The sequence below is a fragment of the Mauremys mutica genome, chromosome 4 (genome assembly GCF_020497125.1).
Source record: "Mauremys mutica isolate MM-2020 ecotype Southern chromosome 4, ASM2049712v1, whole genome shotgun sequence".
Taxonomy (NCBI): Eukaryota; Metazoa; Chordata; order Testudines; family Geoemydidae; genus Mauremys; species Mauremys mutica.
This window is the reverse complement of record NC_059075.1, coordinates 92,988,210-93,008,537: the sequence shown is the minus strand read 5'-3', so window position 1 is coordinate 93,008,537 and position 20,328 is coordinate 92,988,210. Positions and strand designations below refer to the sequence as shown.

The 20,328-nt window shown below is 41.9% G+C and overlaps 1 protein-coding gene across 1 annotated transcript in view; it reads right to left on the bottom strand.

Moving 5' to 3' along the window:
* KIAA1549L (KIAA1549 like) overlaps window positions 1-20,328 on the bottom strand; it is a 224,026-nt gene that overhangs the window by 35,956 nt on the left and 167,742 nt on the right. Inside the window, exons 12-13 of the mRNA XM_045012725.1 lie at window positions 16,291-16,418; window positions 893-1,071 (exon numbers count right to left, since the gene is read on the bottom strand). Coding sequence (XP_044868660.1) covers window positions 893-1,071; window positions 16,291-16,418 — 307 coding nt within the window. The remainder of the gene's footprint in view (window positions 1-892; window positions 1,072-16,290; window positions 16,419-20,328) is intronic.

The window sequence follows — 20,328 nt, the reverse complement described above, 5'->3', positions numbered from 1 at the left end:
CCAGAACATGATATAATGCCCTAATCTGGTCTCACATGGGTAGCTTAACTGCACTGTCTTTTACCATGTTTCTAACCGGCTAGCAGTTTAAAGTGTTGATTTTGTCCAATAAAGAGCAATATCCTGGTTAGCCTTTACATAAGTGTGCAGCATGGAGGAGCAAATAAGAAGCCTTCCCTCCACCTTTGGTATATAACTTCCCCCATTCCCCATATAAAGCAGTTTGTTCTAGAACAAAATCTACATAAAAATATTGGTAAAATAATATACTGGGTAAGTCTCAGAGCCAAGATGTGGCATTTGGTCAATGGCACCATTAGATCCCAGTGCAGACCCACAACATTATATGGGGACCTTGGGAGCAATCGTGCAAGCCAGCACACAAACAGAGCAAAGGCATGGACCTGCTTTCTCCCCATCCCATTGTGAGCAGGAAGGATAGTCTAGTTAGCAACAGGGCACTAAGATGGGACTTCTGAGATCTAGGTTCAACTCCCAGCTCAGACACGGACTTCCTCTGTGAACCTGAAAAAGTATGTCTTAATCTACCCTTTGCCTCAGTTCCCTATTTTTTAAAATGGGGTGCTGGGAAGATAAAATCCCTTAATGATTGTCAGGTGTTCAAATACAACAGGGATGAGGGCTATAAAAGTACCTAGATAGGTTGCCTCCTTCAGGGCACCATGCAAGTACAGGTATGTAAGGAAAGAGTGGGTCCTGAGCACAGAGACGGCATTTGTGACAGGATTTTGCATAGGCCACACAAAGGGTGAAAGGCTTCTAACATTTCTCCTCTCTCTCTTCAATGCACCAACCTAAGGTCCTATCACAATGTGTGTCTCCACATATAATCAAGAAACCAGCAGGTGAAACACAGCCTGATTACTCTTACCTCTCCATTAATGATAGCAGATTCCTGGCTCCTGTCTGATGCAGGGTGAGCAGGAGGCAATGCTACAGGTTTGATGGCAATCAGCTGTACAGATCCAGAAGATGTGTCAAAGGGATCAATGGCAGACTTGGCGATGTTCTCAAAGAGAATGCCTCCCTCCTCTTCATCACTTAGGGGCACTAAAGCATATTACGTTTATTGAGCATATGCTCTCAATAGGTTTACTACAGGTTTATGTGACAACTAAGAGAACACATGCAATAGATTAATACTGAGATGCTCAATACACTACAGCAGTAGACCCTGAAGCCTTCCATACTGGAAACTTTCTTCTAAAGGATTGTTTCTGAACATACTCTCCCAAAAGGGGAAGATTGATTTTCACCTATAACATGGAAGGAAAGTTAGAAAAAAGACTGATGTAGAACAAATTGTAGGAAAATGATAATGGAAGACAAAAAGCACATCCTTCCATATACTTTATACAAAAGAAGATTGCATGTGAGTTTTCAAATGCCACGACATGTATAGAAGTATCCAGCAGAATCCCACATTAGCACTTTGGGTCAATCTGAAAATAAAACCACCGATTTACGCAAGGACTGTAAAAACTATTACTACTAAAGCTGTTAAAATGAAGCACAGTGTTGAGTGTGGAAGTGTGCACAAGTAACTGCTAGTTCCCCATCTGATGTAATCTTTTGCTTTACAAAAATAGCACCTCCAGTCATTTCATAAAGTTTGTCAGAATTTGTGACCAGAAAGGAAAAGACTACTAATGTAAAAGAACTCGGAACGTTTACAAGTAAAAGGCACAGTCAATCCTCTATTTGTAAATCTCTGCTTAAAAGGGGAGCCCTGAAAAAGTACAAATTAGCCATTCCCCCCTAATTTATGTTGGAAAGAGGGCATCCCATTATCAGTTTTTGAAGCCTACTTTATCTTTGTTTTGAAAAAGTTTACTGTAAGGCATGAGGGCAAATTCTGCAGAGATCCTTCCTTAAATAATTGTGCTATGAAAGAAAAAAAACGTATTCCATCCGCTTGTGACAGGAGTAGAAATCAGCTTCCATTAAAGAGCAGAGTGGTATGCTCTATATTACTTCCTCTGAAAATATATTCTGTTTAATCTTTAATCACTGCAAGAATTATAATGCACTGAAGGCAGCTCAGCAAGAGATAGATTAGCCCTGTTTAAACAACTAAGATAGATAGTTTGGTAAAAATGTTTGATAGAAGTTACATAAAATATGAACCCACTGTATAAGCTTATTCATCTTTCTCTGTGTATTCACAGTAGGCTGAGTTGACATGATTTGAACTGTTGAAAAATACAGGTTATATCATGCTGTCACTAAATAATGTCCCTCAGGATTTGTGAAATTGCTCAGATAAAATGGTCTTTATTTTAGTCTACTGGGAACTCCTCTCAGACTTTTACAGAGGGTAGTAAAGCACAGTGCTATGAATTCCAAAGACTCTTATTAGTAAATGGGGTGAAAACCTGGCTCAATGATGCCAATGGCAAAATTCCCACTGGTTACAACAGGAACAGAATTTTATGGTAGGAGTATTAGATGAACAATATAAAGCTTACATACCATACAGTACTACCTAATAGGAGAACATTTTAAAATGATTATTAAGTCCAGACACTTTTTTCCCCCAGGTATTTTTAATTGCTTAATGCTTATGAAAGGCATGAGATTAAACAGTTTTGGAATATGGGTTTTTTAGCTAAATAGCTATATAAACTGCTGTTTAGTCAAAGAACAGTTACAATACTATTCAAGTGCAAGCTTCCTACATGCTGCCATAACAAGGTGTTTCAGCTGTGGAGGGACTGCCTCTAAGGGAGAAAAATGAGTTCATTAGCTTTTTTATGGTGTTTTTTGTTAAATGGATAGCTGTACCAAATATTGTACCAAGACCAGAGTTTTATTTTACATACACAGTTGAAAGGTTGTCAAGATGGTCATGACTGACCTAAACTTGGATAGTATCTAACCAGTAACCTAGATGTAAAAAGACACAAAATATGATTCTAACTCCCTCACCTGCATCGTATAGGCCTTGTCTGCACTGGGCCATGAACAGAGATTGAAAACCAAGTTTGAACTTTATTTAAACACTATTCCAGCTAAACAAGTTTTAGACATGGGTTGACTGGCCAGCATTGACTGGACCAAACTGTTTTGAAACCATTTTCAAAAGTTAGTTCCAACCAGGCTCAAATATGATTTTGTAATGGCTGCTTTTTAACAGTTTGGTCCAGTCTACACTGTTCAGGCCAATAACATAGGAAAATGTCTTAGCTGGAAGTGTTGTACTTGTTAATTAAGCTCTCAATCCTGCAATGAAGTCTATGTGGACAAAATCGAGCACCCACACAGACTACAACTGGCTTCAAAATGGCTCAGCATCTGGCTGCATAGGACTCATTGCAGGATCTGGACTTAGACTTATTTATCCACTATTTGTTTGGGTATTGGACACATTTATTCAATGAAAAAAGAAAGGATGAGTACAGAGAATCAAAGGACAGCTACTTTTGTTATTTTGTATTAGCACAAAGCAAAAATACCATCATCATCTCTAAGAGTAGTAAAGTCCCTCTTCAGCATCTAGCATAGTGCTATTAGCATAGATAAATTAACTCTAGGACTGTCAAGTGATACAAAAATTAATCGTGATTAATTGTGCAATTAAAAAAATTAATTGTGCGATTAATTGCACTGTTAAACAATAATAGAATACCATTTATTTAAATATTTTTTGATGTTTTCTACATTTTCAAATATATTTATTTCAATTACATCCCAGAACACAAAGTGTACAGTGCTCACTCTATATTTATTTTTATTACAAATATTTGCACTATAAAAAACAAAAGAAATAGTATTTTTCAATTAACCTAATACAAGTACCATAGTGCAATCTCTTTATTTTGAAAGTTGAATGTACAAATGTAGAATTATGCACAAAAAATAACTGCATTCAAAAATAAAACAATGTAAAACTTTAGAGCCTACAAAGTCCAATCAGTCCTACTTCTTTTTCAGCCAATCGCTCAGACAAACAAGTTTGTTTACATTTGCAGGAGATAATGCTGCCCACTTCTTGTTCACAATGTCAACTGAAAGTGAGAACAGGTATTCTAATGGCACTGTTGTAGCCAGCGTCGCAAGATATCTACATGCCAGATGCGCTAAAGATTCATATGTCCTTTCATGCCTCAACCACCATTCCAGAGGACATGCTTCCATGCTAATGACGGGTTCTGATCGATAACAATCCAAAGCACTGAGGAATGACGCATGTTCATTTTCATTATCTGAGTCAGATGCCACCAGCAGAAGGTTGATTTTCTTTTTTGGTGGTTCGGATTCTATAGTTTCTGCAGCAGAGTGTTGCTCTTTTAAGACTTCTGAAAGCATGCTCCACACCTCGTCCTTCTCAGATTTTGGAAGGCACTTCTGATTCTTAAACCTTGGATCAAGTGCTGTAGCTACCTTTAGAAATCTCACATTGGTACCTTCTTTGCGGTTTGTCAAATCTGCAGTGAAAGTGTTCTTAAAATGAACAACATGTGCAAGGTCATCATCCGAGATTGCTATAACATGAAATATATGGCAGAATGCACAGAGTAGGTGACATAAAATTCTCCCATTGTTTTGTTTTTGAGTGCAGCTATGTAACAAAAAAAACCTACACTTGTAAATTGCACTTTTACAATAAAGAGATTGCACTACAATACTTGTAAACGTGAATTGAAAAATACTGTTTCTTTTCATCATTTTACAGTGCAAATATTTGTAATAAAAATAATAATACACAATGAGCAGTGTACACTTTGTATTCTGTGTTGTAATTGAAATCAATATATTTAAAAATGTCGAAAAAATCCAAAAATATTTAATAAATTTCAATTGCTATTCTATGGTTTAACAATGTGATTAAAACTACGATTAATTGTAATTAGTTTTTTTTATCGTGATTAATTTTTTTCAGTTAATCACGTGAGTTAAATGCGATTAATTGACAGCCCCAATTAACTCTAATCAAATCAGACCAGAAACTGAATGTTTTTTCCACCCTAACTTAACATTTGTCTATTAAGTGTCATTTGAATCACGAATGTGGCTTTTTCTGTTGCATTTCTTTTCATTGCCAGGTGAGTGATAAAATAGGGATGAGAGCTATAGATTTTAGCAAGCTGGTGTAATTTAGATAGGCAGTGAACTGCAAGCAAGCACTGTGGGCACTTTCACATTTCCTCTCTTTTGTCTTTCCCAGTGAATTCAAGAAGAGTGCTCAGAATCTGATTAACCACAACTCACCATGTCACTATCAGTAAACCAACCAATGGAAGATCACATGGAAAACTACAAGTCTTTGAGGGCTACTTCATCTGCATGTATACAACACGGTTCAGCACATTCATTTTGTCTCTGAACATGTGGTTGAGGGGAGAGGATGTGAGGATTACAGAACACTTGGATTATATTTTAATCTTAATAGTCACTCAAAAGGGGGACTTTAATTATAATTAGTGCCTGAAAGGGGGGAAACTTGCAACAACCCACATCCAAAGCAATACTTTTAGTTTGTTGGTTTTAACCAGTTGAACATGAATTTAAAAAAATGATATTGATTATTCCGTCCCTCTTTCCAGATTAAAACAAATACTGACCAGGGTAAGTTTGTAGGGGCAGAAAGAAAGGTTACATATACTTACCTACCTGTAAATTTTCCTTCTCTGAAGTTGGCACCTGGTGCTCCATGATCCATTACAACTGGGTTCTTCCTTCTCATCTTCCAAGCATGGAAGCTCTCTTTTTTAAAAACCCTTTCACTCTAGTTTCAAAATGCAGCACCAGCAGGTGGAGCTAACCCATCATCTCTGTAGAGCTGTGTGAGTCTGGCCCCACCCCATGAATAGTTGATGAATAGTTGATTCCTCCCGCATTTTTGGTCAAACTGAATTGTGTGCAAATTTGGGTCAAATTTGGCAAATAGTTTCAGGTGAATAAAATTGAAGGAAGACAAATTCCAAAGAGTCAAAACACTTGATTTTGACATTTTCAAAATGAAACATTTTGACTTTTCATTTCAAAATGAAATTGTTATATTTTTAAAACCCAACACATAAAAGGGTAAAAGCCACCGCAAAATGAAACAAAATGAGATTTTCATTTCATCAAGAAAAATAAAATCACTGTTGTCTTCAACTCAACCCAAAGCTACAGGGTTTTTTTTAGTATTTTTCTGGTTCAGCCACCGAACCCAAAAAAATCAGTTAGTTGCCTAGTTCTACTCACTAGTCCCCCAAGCAGCTACCCATGCTGAGAAGACAAATTGTAGATTTCTGACTAATGAGCATGATGAAAGATTAGTATCCAAGCAGGATACTTTGTTTTCTCTCTTCTTAAAACAAAAGGGGGAAATGAACACTTAGGCCAGCACAAGATCCCAATGTGAGGGAATCCCAAGATCTCTCTTTTCCCCTGCAAGAATGCTGCATAAATGGGGGGTGGGAAGGAAGGGTTGAAATATTTCCCATACAAACAGAACAGAAACTTAGAACACAAGAAAACTGAGAGGTAAACAGCTCTTATCTGAGGACTGTTAAATGTTTTGTTTGGTTGGGGTGATTTGTTTTTCTTCTTCCCACACCAGGTGAAGAGTTCTAATGAAGAAAAACCCAGGGAAAGAGAGGAGAAACTTTCTTCCAAAAGTCATGTCAGTCAAAGATAACATCTGTTTTAGAGCAATGGATAAAAGAATGCACTGAAGACCAGGTAGCCATGTGGCAAATTGTTTGAATGAAGCCCTGTGCTGATCTGCCCACAAAGTGGCCACATGCCTGACTGAATGAGTTATCAGAAAAGTAGGGGGCTCTTCTGTGACCAATCTGTAGTTCTAACAAGCTCCTGAATTTATCCATCTGGAAATAATGGATATGGATGCTTTGAACCCTTTCATAGATCACCAGACTAATCCTAAAATTTTCTTCAAGGGTTAGTTTATGTAAACAGAATGTGAATGCTTCAACCACTTCTGCAGTGTGCAACAATTCTCCTAGTTATAGAAAGCAAGTAAATAGATTATATCAAGTGAAAAACATGATTTTGGTGGATAGAAAATTCTGTGGCAAGCCTGATAATTACCTCATCTGGCAACTGCACATAAGGATTCTAGATTGACAGCCCCCCAAATTTACTAATTCTCCAGACAATATAATTGCTAACAGGAAAAGAATTAACAGAAAGTACAGAGAAGACTCCTCTATATATTCAAAAGAGAAGGTTCAGAGGTCACCTGAAGCATCAAATCATTCTCCCAGTTTCCTGACAACAATGTCTCTGAAAAGAGACACAGCTTTAAGAAATTGGGAAATTGCCAAAAAGAGCTGGAAGTGGAAGACATGCGCTATGAAGTTTCTAACAGACTTGGACCTTCAGGAAGCTAGGACACAATCAAAAGCCCATCTAGAAAGAACTCCAGTATACTGTATTCAATATCTCCAATATCCTCCCTGATTGAGAGGCAAAAAATGGGATCCTTGTCTTTTTCAAAAGCACCAAGAATTCCAGGATCTCCATATCCCCTGAAATGCCCAGATTATCAGACAGTTTATAGAGCTGAGCAGGAAGTCCATGAGTCCTCCTGAATATTCATGCTCTAGAAAGCAAAGCCTCTTAGGGTGCATCTACACATCCCACAGCAGCAAGTCTCAGGGTCTGGGTTGAGAGACTTGTGCGTGGGCTACAGCACTAAAAATAGCTGTGTAGACGTTATGGCTCAGGCTCTGAAGCTGACCCCTTCCCTAGACTTCAGAGCCTGAGCTTCAGCCCAAGCTACAACATCTCCACAACTATTTTTAGCACAGTATTGCAAGCTCGCGTCTGTCAACCAGAGCTCTGAGACTCACTGCCCTGGGCAGTCACTCACTGTGAAGACATACCCTCAGGGTCCAAGCCAAGAGCCTCAGGGGGTGTTAGTCAGGGAGTCTGAAGGGGTTCAGGAATGCTGCACTGACATCTGCAGTAATCAGAGATTGTGGGTATCTGGACCACTTTGTTTCTATTAATTGTTTGAGGTCTCAGTGATTTAGTTCTCATTCTGTTGTGCCATTATATATAGAAGCAGGAGCTGAAAAGATGAGGGGAGGAGAGGAGAGCCAGCCATGAGCAGTCATCCTTGAAGCTTGTGAGCTTTAAACACTTACTGAAGTGATTTTGCAGCTGGGCAACAAAATGGTGCATTCTCCTCCCTTACTGATGACATTTTACTGCAGGATCACAGCCATTTGGATTACCCTTTGGCAGACCTAAACCATGAGCAACCAGATACTCTCAGCTTTGTCACTTAGCTGAAAGCTTCAGTCATGCTCAATAAAATGGCAGATTAGGGCAATCTGGGAATAAACAGAAACTGGAAGGAGAAAAGCTTAATCACACCTCAGTCTGCAGATTTCGGCTGTGTTGATAGAATAGGTAGGCTGGCTGTAACGGATAGGGTCCTTTGCTGCATTGGGAAGAAAAGCAATCAGCAGGAGTAGTAAAAAATGCAGCCTGGGTCAAGCCCACACTAACCCAACAGAGTCAAAACAGAAGATCCATTGACACTGACAAGCTAGTTGAAAGAGCTAGATTGCTCTGCGGCATCCTGGAAAAAAAAAAGAGAGCGAGAGAGAAAGCAGCGGTAAAATGGAAGACTGGGTTGTCTCACCCTTGAGAGAGAAGCAAGGGGAAGAGCAGGCTGGTTGTACAGCTAGACTGTTCTGCTGACTCCTTGAGGAAAAGACAGTGGAAGGAGTAGTAAAAGAATGGGGAAATGGCAGACGATGCCACGTTTCACAAAGCCACATCTACAGGAACTAAGAGGAAAACAGGATCAATGAACAGAATCTTCTGCCTGCCCAGATGTAATAGTAACTGGTACCAAATATGGGGAATTTGAGCTACCTGGATTTTTTTTTTTAAATGTGTTTTTTGTTTCAAAACTTGCAGGAGTCAGAGAACCAAAGAGCAAAAACAGCGAAGGAGATCTGGCCTGTTGCTTCCAAAAATGTCATCTCCTACAACTAAATTTCTACCCCAAGCAGCTTAAGGCTTGCCTAACACATTTGTGCTGTTGGAGTGAAACCTTGCTGCCATGTTTCACCTCTGTCTGGAGCACTCAGCCAGAGACCTGGCTTGGAGATTCTGCAAAGTCAGCTCAGGTTACTGATTTTTTTGCCTCAGACAGCTTAAAACTTGGCAGCCACATTGGGAAGCAGTGAGTTTTGTGCAGCTAGGCCTTCTACATTTCCAGGTTTTTTCCTCCAGCACTAGATCTTGCACACTCCTGTTCTCCATTGATCCTCTCCCTACCAGGGGGGCACCCAGGAGTGGCGCCAGACTTTCTGGCACCCTAGGCAGAATTCGGTGGGGGGGTGGCATTTTGTGCGCTCCCCACGGGGCACGCGGGAGCTTCCGGTTCCACTCCCATCGCGCCGCCGAAGAAGGACCCTCTGCCAAAATGCCGCAGGTGACAGCGGCAGTCATTGAGCTGCTCAATTGCCTGCCGCTGTTTTCCGCGGCATGTCGGCAGAAGGTCCTTCTTCGGCGCACAACGGGAGCGGAACCGGAAGCTCCCGTGCGCCCCATGGGGAGCGCACAAAATGCCGCCCCCCAAATCCTGGCGCCTAGGGTCGCCTAATGGAAGCGCTGGCCCTGGGGGCACCAAAGAAGAGGAGGAAATATTATGGAAAAATCTCCTCCCCCGAGATAGAGGAGAGATCCAGAGGAACCTCCTGATTCTTCAAGTGGAGGTGAGACACTAGGGAGTTGGGGATGGAATCTGTTCTCTCAGCTGCTCAGCCTGCTGGTAGTACACTGTGAAACTAGAGAGAGACTAGTTCTTTTAAAAGAGAGAGGAGCCTCTGTGCTTTGAAGATGAGGAGCTCATAATGGATCACAGAGCATCAAATGCCCATGAGGGAGAAAGAAAGCTTACATACAGTAGTAAACATGGCTCTTTAAGAACATTCCCCCTGCATATTCACACTTGTGGGATGTGGCCCTGGTACTGCTGAGCTTCAGGAATCTTCCAGAAATACAGTGCCCATTGGGACTATAAGTACACCCAGTTTATGATACCAAGAGTTTGGAGGTCTGTGTGGTTCCCAGCCACACCCAGTTCCTTCTGGTGAGCCCAAGAAAGGAACTCAGAAGCAAAGATGACAACAGGCTGGTAGTATGAATATTCTGAGGCAACATTTCCAGAGAACAAGCAACTGAAAAATAACCTCTCTTTCTACATCAAGATGGCCTCCGCATATTGCCACTTGTGGGACAAATTAGAGCAAAGGCTATTAAAATGTTATTTCCAGTCCCAATAGCTAGACTACGTCCAAGAGATTGTAAAGATGATTTGCTGGGTGAAGTCTGAAGCCTGTGCAACTTTTTTTTTTTTACGTGAGAAGAACTCAAAGTAAATAGAATAAAGTTCAAAATTTCAAAAAGGGTCATTTTAAAAATAATTCTTCATCAAAGACTGACTGAAAAAAGTTCAGTTTTCCTACAAAAAGTTGAGTTTGATCATTAAAGTCCAAAATAAGAGGGATTTTAGCCCAATTTTCTGTAGAAACTGCAACACCACCTCAGCTATAGAGTCCCTGCTGAAGACTCCATAATATCAGTTCCTTCAGTCAAGACTTTTTATATATCCTGATTTCATATTTGCTGTTTGTTCACTTGCAGCGCTGAAACACTGTAGGCGTGAATTATGGGTAGGTTTTGAAAGAAGACAAATAGAGTTTATCTATTAAATAAACACCCAGTCCTGTCATTTTCCTGTATAATTGAGTTTCAGTGAGGAACAGAATCTAAAATTGGTTTGTAACTATGGCAACTAATGAGCCAATCTAACTTGGAGTTCCCAAATCAACCATGTGACTAGCAAGGGATTCATTCCAATTTTAAGATGCTGATTTTCAGGGGAGAAAATATGTGCTCCTTTTCCTAACATGGACATTAGGGGTGTCAGGCTACAATCATGCTGAATAGCTGGAGCAGTCTAAAAGAAAAACAGCCCCTTTGTTAAACTGGAAGGATAAATAGCTGACACATTATCCCTATACTAATTATCTTGGATAAAGATAAAGTCCTGCAATAAAAACACTACTACAGATGACAGCAATGTCTGAAATCATAGCACAGGGAAATATGACAAACATTACATGAAGAATATGATAGCTTATTGCGTTGCTTTTTTAAATTGAAAAAATAATATGCCTGTAATATCAATAACGCAAACCTGGCATTTTAGAGCATGATTTTCCCCTTCTGAGGGGCTAAATAGGACGGAATCTTCATGGATATCTGTCTCCAATTGTTCTATCAGAAGGATAAGATTCTCCCCTCCCCCCCCCCAAAAAAAAACACTGTAGGGCTGGCCCCCAAACTCTGCAGGATTGCAGGTGATGAGTGGGAGGCCCAGTACCTCCCATGCCTGACCTATGCCCCCCAACATCTTCCCTCTGTGGAACTGTGCTGTTAGGGTGGCATCAGGGAACCCTATTAAACGGGTACGTCCACCACAGAGCTGGTGGGGGAATGATGTGTATACCTCTGACTGCCCACTCTCCACCCCTTCTCCCCCAATGTGTGCATCCTGGAGACCCCTGGAGTACTTTCTGTGGGGTCCAGGGAAGTGGGGGAGATCATCCTCTGAAGATTGCTGAAGCCCTTTTCCATTCCAGAAGGGTGTGATGTGAGCACTGAGAGAGTGGGGGACATGATCTGGCTCTTCATTAATCATTTATAATTTCTGATCAACAGAATTATTTTACTTAGGGGAAAATCATGCCCCTGTTCCCCAAATACAGACTGCCTAAGGCACAGTGGAAGTAGTTCAATACCAGCATGCAAGGGCCTGCACGCCATATGGTTTCCCTGTGCCAAGAGAGTTGTTAGGGAAGTTACAGGCAGTAGATCCTTTGCCACATAGATCCACTAGCCCAGGCCTGCACAACTCAAAAAGTGGCGAGGGCCACATTACTCCAAAGAAAACAGCTGAGGGCTGAAACCCCCCGGCCCCACGGAAACACCCCCTCCCCCCAGCACCTCCGGGCCCCGCGGAAACACCCCTCCCCAGCGCCACCCAGCCCTGCAGAAACAAACCCTCCTTCCCCAACGCCGCCCCACCAAAACAGCTGTGGGCCAAAAAGGAAGGTTGGGGGTGGGGAGGTGATACTTTATTTTAAATCAACCAGGGGCTCCCAGCTGAAGAGGTGGCTGGGAGCCCTCAGGGGCAAATTAAAAGGCCCGGTGCTCCGGTGGCCGGGGGAACTGGAGCTTTGCGGGGCTGGGGCAGGGATTTAAAGGGCCCAGAGCTCCTGCCGCTGAGGGGAGCCCGAGCCCTTTAAATCCCAGCCCCAGCCCGGCCGCCAGAGCCAGAGTGAGATTCAAAGGGCTCTGGGCTGCCTGCAGCCACAGGGAGCTCTGTGCCCTTTAAATCCCAGCCAGGGCCGGGATTCAAAGGGCTCTGGGCTGCCTGCAGTGGCGGGGAGCCCAGAGCCCTTTAAATCCCAGCTGCGGGGAGCCCAGAGCCCTTTAAATCCCAGCCGCGTTGTGTTTCCTGAAGCGGTGGGGAGCCATGAGCCCTTTAAATCTCAGCTGCGGCCGGGATTCATAGGGCTCTGGGCTGCCTGCAGCGGCAGGGAGCCCAGAGCCCTTTAAATCCCAGCTGCGGGAAGCCCAGAGCCCTTTAAATCCCAGCCGCGGCCAGGATTCAAAGGGCTCTGGGCTGCCCGCAGAGCGCCGTGTGCGTGGGATTTAGAATCCCCCCGCGGGCCGCACAGTGAGCCTCCGTGGGCCACATGCGGCCCACAGGCCGCATGTTGTGCAGGCCTGCACTAGCCAATGGCCTCTCAGTAGAGGGTTCAGGGGCATACAAGCAGCAATGGCTATTGCAACTTCAGCATTGCAGTAATAGTGGCTATAAATTAGCTCCACTGCTACTCTGCCCCCTAATGGAAAAAGATTCAGCCCTAGACAGTTCCCTTGCATCATCTTAGCTAGCTGAGCTTGGTGTTGGAAGGACAGGAGAAAGCAGTGTCAAATACATAAGAGAATACAGCAGCTATTAGTTTTCCAGTACAGTTTGAAAAGCACAAAGTCATTGTTTGCTAATAATGGTTAAGTTAAAATTCACTTAAATGGAGATTTTAAATAAAAGGCATGTATTGTCTTATACAGTATTGCAGGTTTCCTTTAGACAGCTATTCTGCCTATTCTGCCGATGCACTAGAATTCTGATCAGTAGAGATTATGTTAAGTATTAGTGAAATGTTTAAGAAAGAACTGAAAGTTCTCACTGATTTTCTTTGATGATTTAAAACCTAACATTCTAAAGAAAACCAAAATATAATACCCCCACTACAATATTTTTTACTAGATAAATGAACAATAAATAAAGCTGTGTTTGACTGAATGGTCTCTTATATAGAAAAAAATCATAGCCTGGAAATACAATATTTAACTCTGGAAACCACCACCATTTTTGTACTATAAAACAAGCAATATTTGAAACATTAGGAAAGCGATTAGGACATTAAGAAAAATGTATAGATTGTTGTCTAACACAGCTTGTTTTATATGGGCTGTAAAATATTTTGGCACCAATCCTGCAAGTTACTCCTGGGGAAAATCTATGCAACACTGCACATGCAGAATTCATGTCCCCTGTAGATTTTTTTTTCTTCACAGAATATAGATTCTGCTGGAGAGGCTCTGCAATTACACCTTTTGCCCACCAGAGGCTGCCTTGGCATCAGAAGAGAGGGCAGCCAGCTGGCAGGGGGGTGGGGAAAGAGACTGCATTCCTCACAGCGGAGGTAAGTGAGGAGCCATAGCACGCACAGAGTGGAGCACACGAGGCTGTTGGGGGCGGGGTCACAGACTGGGGTTCAGAAAAGCTAGTGGGGGCACAGACTGCAGCATGGGCACAGGAGATAGTGAGGTAACAGCATTGAGCCAGGGTCTCAGTGGAAGGGGGGCTGCAGGGCCACATGGGAAGGGGAGTGCAGGGACACACGGGAACAAGGGGTAGGGGGCTGCAGGGACACGTGGGGACAAGGGCAGACATGCCTCGCTGAATGGGAGAGGCTAAGGGTCAGCCACGGTCTGCATGGGGGATGCCCCCCAACTCTCAAACAATCCTTCCCCTGCCATCAAAAAAACCTGTTCCACACTTCTCCCACACAACAACCATCCAAGCTCACTTCCAGGCTCCTTCCCTCTCCCTCAGCTCCTCCATTACCCCTGACTCCCCCAATCATTTGCACTGCTTCTGAGGGGTGCAGGAAATACTTTTCTGTGTTGTAGCACAAATGAATTACTCAACGTTCTGTATTAATATGCCTAGGAGGGAATCTATTTGTTCAAAAAAAAATCATTTCCTGAATCTTTTTGTTTTATCTATATTGTTACAGACATACTTGCTGGGAGATATTTTGAAATAAATTACCAAAATTATTGAAACTGGCATGATTATATTGTGTTATTTTGACAAATATAATATGCAGAATTTTAAAATATTGTGCACAGGATTTTTAATTTTTGGGCTCAGAATTGCCCCAGGAGTATGCAAGTGGAGGACCTCATTGCCTTTAATGGAGCAACATACAGGTGCAGGAGTCCTTCAAAATGGGTGTGTAACTGGGTTTACAAATCCCATACTGAGCATGGGCAGAAGGGAGAGGAGAGTGTTCTCTGTTTGCAAGCTGACCACACCCTCACACACCTGCCAGAACTGCCAGTCATGAAGACATGCACCCACAGCTGTGACCAATAAAGAAAACAAGCCCAGCTATAAAAGAGGGATAACAGAGAGGGAAGGGGAGGCAGAAAAGCCTTAGATAGCAGAGGGGCAACAGCCCCATTCCAGGCTGCCTCTGAGAAACTGACAGGGAGACAAAAGGAGTTTAAGGGCTGATAGACTCAGTTTAAGTTAAGAGGTTATAGAGTGGTCTAATCTTGATGAATTGAAGGGGGACCAGTTAGGAGACAGCTGGGACCCCTAGAGAGACTTCCCCAAGAGCAGTTGACAGGGTGTCATTGCTGGATTGGGGATCTTAGTAAAATCACAGCTTTGTCAGCAGAAAATAATACAAATAGTATGAGCATGCAACACAAAGAAAAGGAATGTGTTCTATATATTGATTTATGACATGCATAATAAAGTCATTTTAAAAGGGAACATTTCAATTGTATCAATACTATAGTCCCTGTAGAATGTACTGCTACTAAATATACAGAAACTGCAGAAGGAATAAAAAATGCAGTGCAGTTCTGCAATACAGAACACAGAGTTTGTCTACTGTTCTATGTATCTGTGTATATGGTATTATGTTTTTGTTAAACAGGTGATGTTTAAGCCAGACCGCATTTTGTATCACATGTAAGGATCACCACAGCGAGATGTTATAATTGTATGCCATTTGTATCATAAGCACCAAAGAGATTACACAACTGATTTACTGAAGTAGGAAGGGGTTAGAGATTTGTATTAAGATTTTCTGTTTGCTTCAGCTTCCCATTCCCTCCCTGCAATATCATGAACAAAGCAGGAATTATCTTCTTGTGCCTGTGACAGAACCTTAGCAGGTCACGTGTATTTTAATTCTCCCCCTCTAGAAGCAATCGTTATGTCTCACCCAGAGTCTGGCTTCACAAGGCTATGAACACAGGGCTAAAACTGAAGAGGAAGAAGCAAAAAAGCAAAAAGAGTAGGGAATTAAAATCCAACACTTATTAAAATCCAACACCTTATACACTTTAAATCACAAGATCAGCATCATCACAAAGGACTGGTAAACAAAGTCTAGTGCAGCATCAGACTCTTAGTATCAGGAAGAACTGTCACTGAGCCCATTAGCAAAGAGACAGCAAAAAGGAGGAGGATAATAGAGAGCATCGAAGCCTCATACCCTTTCACAAAAAACTGTTACCTGATGAATGTACTTTATCAGATCTGGGCCAGCTGAGAGGCAGCAGCAATTGAAATGAGTGTCCTAGAGCATACACAGAGAAACACCAAACCCAGTTTATCCTACCAAAAAGCACTACATTTCATTTCATTGGTTTGCTGCTAAAATCAGTAAAGGCTTATGAATGCCCATAGAACTGTGCAAATATCAAACAGTTCTGTGTCAGATTTAGGGAAGGCACAGCGTATTACAGCACAGAAGAAAAAGAGAAGCTATGAACAAGAATAGATGCATGAAGGACTAGTAAGTGTACGACAAAGGTGGAGGAGAATTTCAACATGGCATGTCTCTGTGTTGGTATCTCTGTGGAAGTAACTGCAGACATACAGTAGGTCTTTCATCAGGAAATACTTCTCACCATTTCTCTTTCTTCCCTCATCTTTTGTCATTTTCTGCTGTACCATTACTTTCTGTGAAGAGCTTCTCCCTGAACTGGGCTTTTCTGATTCGTTGCTGATGACAGAACCATTCTGACTAGGCGACCTGCTGTAAGTAACCATAGCAACAAGGAAGACTGTAAGTTTCATCTATATAAACCTCATTTCAAGGTTATTTCATTTGCACAGTTTGCATCATTGGCTTTTCAAGTCTGATTTTGTACACAAAAGAGATAGGAAATAAGCCACACAACAGAAACACAATGAAAGCAGAGATGCACTTACAATATTAAAAAATTACTTTTATGTAGGCTCAGTCCTGAAGAGGATTTCAGTAAAATCAGAACTGATTATTTCTCCTGCACGAGCCCAAAAAGACACAGGAAAATAATGCAAAAGGTAAAAGAAGACATCATTTGTTTGCCATCCATTAAGCAGTTCAAATAAAGCAGATCCTTTTTAATGACAATTATTTCATCAACATGGCTAAACAGATTCATTGGAAGCACTTTTCCCCAATTTAGTCTGCATCTGGGTTCACAGGTTTTGTCAGACGATGCCAAAATTGGTTCCTTATTCCCAGTTCCTTAATCATGGTACCAGCTCTTTAATCATGGCTCCCCATTCCTTATTCAAAGGACAAAATTATTTAAAAATATATCAGTGTAAGATTAAATGTTTAGAAAATTCATCATATTAATTTTTTTATCTTATTCAATCATATTACTACTTACTTAATTCTTTGTTAAAGAAATGATCAAATAAGGAACTGGGGTTGGACTGGTTGCTGTCACATCTCCACTTCCATATAGTATACAGGGCTTGATTAAGAAGTTGGGTTTTGATTGGCTGTTTGTACCAAAGTGCATCTTGGGTCACCCCAAGTGATACAGCCCTGCGACTGTCAGCTTGTTCTGAATGATCTGAAATAAGTCTCTCCTCTAATGAAAGCTTTTGTTCCTGCATGTTGTGCTGCCAAATGGCACCCCTCTCTCCCCTCTTCCATTTTGAATATGGAGTTTGAATAAGGAGCTGGGGTTTGGTAGGCTACATGTGATAAAGTAAGTCTCAGATCATCCCAAGTGACCTGTCCCAACAACCATTAAGCTGTGATGTACCTGAGGCGCGGAACTTCCTGACTTGAAACTTATTCTTTGTGAAAAATCGTGGCCCATGTCACCAGCCCTTCTCCCTCCCTCTCTCCATAAACCCCACCCACCCACCCCAGACAACCTTTAGCAGAGCAACAGTAGTGGCAAACAGGTGTTTTGGAGTGTGAAGCTATGGGTCTATGTTTGCAGACAGAAGGACTTGGTGGCAGGTGTTGTATTTGTACCATCGGTTGGTTGGTTGTTCTGCATGAGTGTTGTGTGGCTGAGCTTTGGACTCCTGAACTCACCAGCTGAGAAAGGTCTGTTTGTTTCTCCTACTGAAACCTGGTTGCACGAGTCACATAATTAGTAATAACCAGTTTAGGAAGAATAGAGGGGGTAAAAATGTGGGGGGGAGGCAAGGAGGCACTATACAGTATAGACACCTGTTTTCCAGTTATTGATAACTCAGAACCACAAGACTTTGAATGCATCTGGATCAATGTGCTAACTAACAAAGCACAGGACAGGGTCTGGTGGGGTTGAGTATACAGTCCACTGAATCAAACCAGAGAACAGGGTTGTGAGTTCAATCCTTCAAACCCAGGGTTGTGAGTTCAATCCTTGAGGGGGCCACTTAGGGATCTGGGGCAAAATCAGTACTTGGTCCTGCTAGTGAAGGCAGGGGGCTGGACTTGATGACCTTTTGAGGTCTCTTCCAGTTCTAGGAGATAAATAAATAAATGGAGATATACCTATTTATTTTAACAGGTTGAGTTATTCCTTAAGAACTACAATGTGTTGACAGAACATTGCTGTTATAAGGGAGTTCAATTTGGGAGACATATGCTGGAGGTCTATTGTAGCCAGTAATAAAAGCATCATTCCACTTATTACAAGTTATAGATGATAATATTCTAACACTGAAGGCACTGCTCCCAACATAACCATTTTGGTTCTCATTATGACAAAGATGAATTAATCACCGGATTGGATGTTGGTGGTTGCCTAGGAACAAGCAATCATGACCTGATTACAAACTCTGGGCAAACAGAGGACAGGTCCAACCAGTAACTACATACCTGGTGCTTCAAGACAGATGATTTCTTGAAAGTGAGGAAAATTATGAATGATATTGACTGGGTGAAAAAGATTTAGACAGAAAAAAGTGAATGAAAATAAGGAGTTCTTAAAGAAGAGAATTTATGAGATGAACAAAAAGCCACAATTCCACAATCAAGAAAAACATCAATGTTGAGTAGGAGTCCACCCTAGTTCAGTGGGGAAATGGAAACAGCAATTAAAAATAAAAAGCTAATATATGGGAAACAAGGGGAATAGTCAGCAATCAATATAAATTACAAGTTACAAAGTGTAGAAAATTGCTTTGCATAGCTAAAGACAAAGCATGGCTGGCAGGGCTAAGGACAATAAGGAATTTTTAAAGAATAGTAAGAACTAAAGAAATCCTAGCAATGGCACAAGGATACAGGCATGTTACTAGATGGAGATGGTAAAATGGCTAATGTTGATGCAGAAATTGTTCAATAAATATTTATGCTCTCTATTTGTATCACATGAGGCTGCCAAACTACTTTCCAGCCCATCAGCTAGCCCTAATAACAAGCACCCACATGTACTCAGAGTTGGCTAAGGACGTCAGGCATCAGGGCCTGCAGCAGAAGTAGTCTCCAGGCAACCTAACAAGCACAGCTGGCCTGTAGTAGTCAACCTAATTGGCTGTACCACCTGATTGGTTGGCATAGACCAACTCTTACAGCCAGCAGCAGCAGTTCAGCGGCTGCTTAAAGCATTTGCCCATGGCTGCCATAGCTTCTGCACCTGCTTGTTCCCAGCCTTGTGCCTGAATTGGACCCAGCCTTGCTCCTGTCTTGCCTCACTCCTGGAAACCTGGTTTTGACCCTCAGCTCCAATTCCTGACTTCTCCTCTGATCCTTGGCTTTGAAGTCTGGCTTCTGACTCTGCTTCTGATCCTGGACTCTGGGCGAATGATGCCTACTCCAAACACTAGGCACAACTGCCCACACCCCAGTCACTGACAAAGGAGAGCTGTGGCCCACCATGGTTAATTTTTAATAAATTTTTGAATCCCAGGAAATTCCAGAAGACTGGAAGAGAACTGCTCTTGTGCCAATATTCAAAATGTGGAAGTGGTATGACCTAGCTATCTAAAGTCCAGTTAGCCTGACATCAATCCCAGGCAAAATAATGGAAAAGCTGATGGATTCAGTTACTAATGAGTTAAAGACAGGAATATGATAAATTCCTGTCAAAATGGTTTGATGGAAAACAGGTCTTATCAAGCAAACTTGATTTCTCTCTTTGACACTGCAAGTTTGGTTGATAGAGATAAAGCACTCGCATCCACTGTGCAGTCTCCTGTGTTGAAGGTACAGATCTGCAATTGGCCAATTAAGAGTCGTAGCCTAAGAGTGCTCTACAGATTCCTCGCTGACACTAAGCTCTCACATAGCAACAGGTGCAAATAATGCTTTCTGCCATCTTTGGTTGGCTAAAAGATTCTGTCCCATCCAAGTGGAAAATGACATGGTCTTAGTTATTAGTCACCTCTTGTCTGGACTATAATAATGTGATATACCTAGGCATGAAGCCTTCAGCAATTAGAAAACTCCAACTAATATAGAATACCGCAGGACATCTCCTCAGCCATGCAGGCTTCCATTGACACGTCACTTCTCTCTTCCACTCCCTACCCTGGCTTCCCATAGAATTTTGCATTGAGTTCAAGGTTTCAGTCCCTATCTGGAAGGCGCTCAGTGGCCTGGGCCCAGGATATCTAAAAGATTTCCTAAGCTCCAGAACAAAGACTGTGTGTAGTTGAGAACTCTGCTCCTCAGGCACAATGGAATTCTCTACAAAAAGGATAAAGCTTGTCTGTGCAGCAGA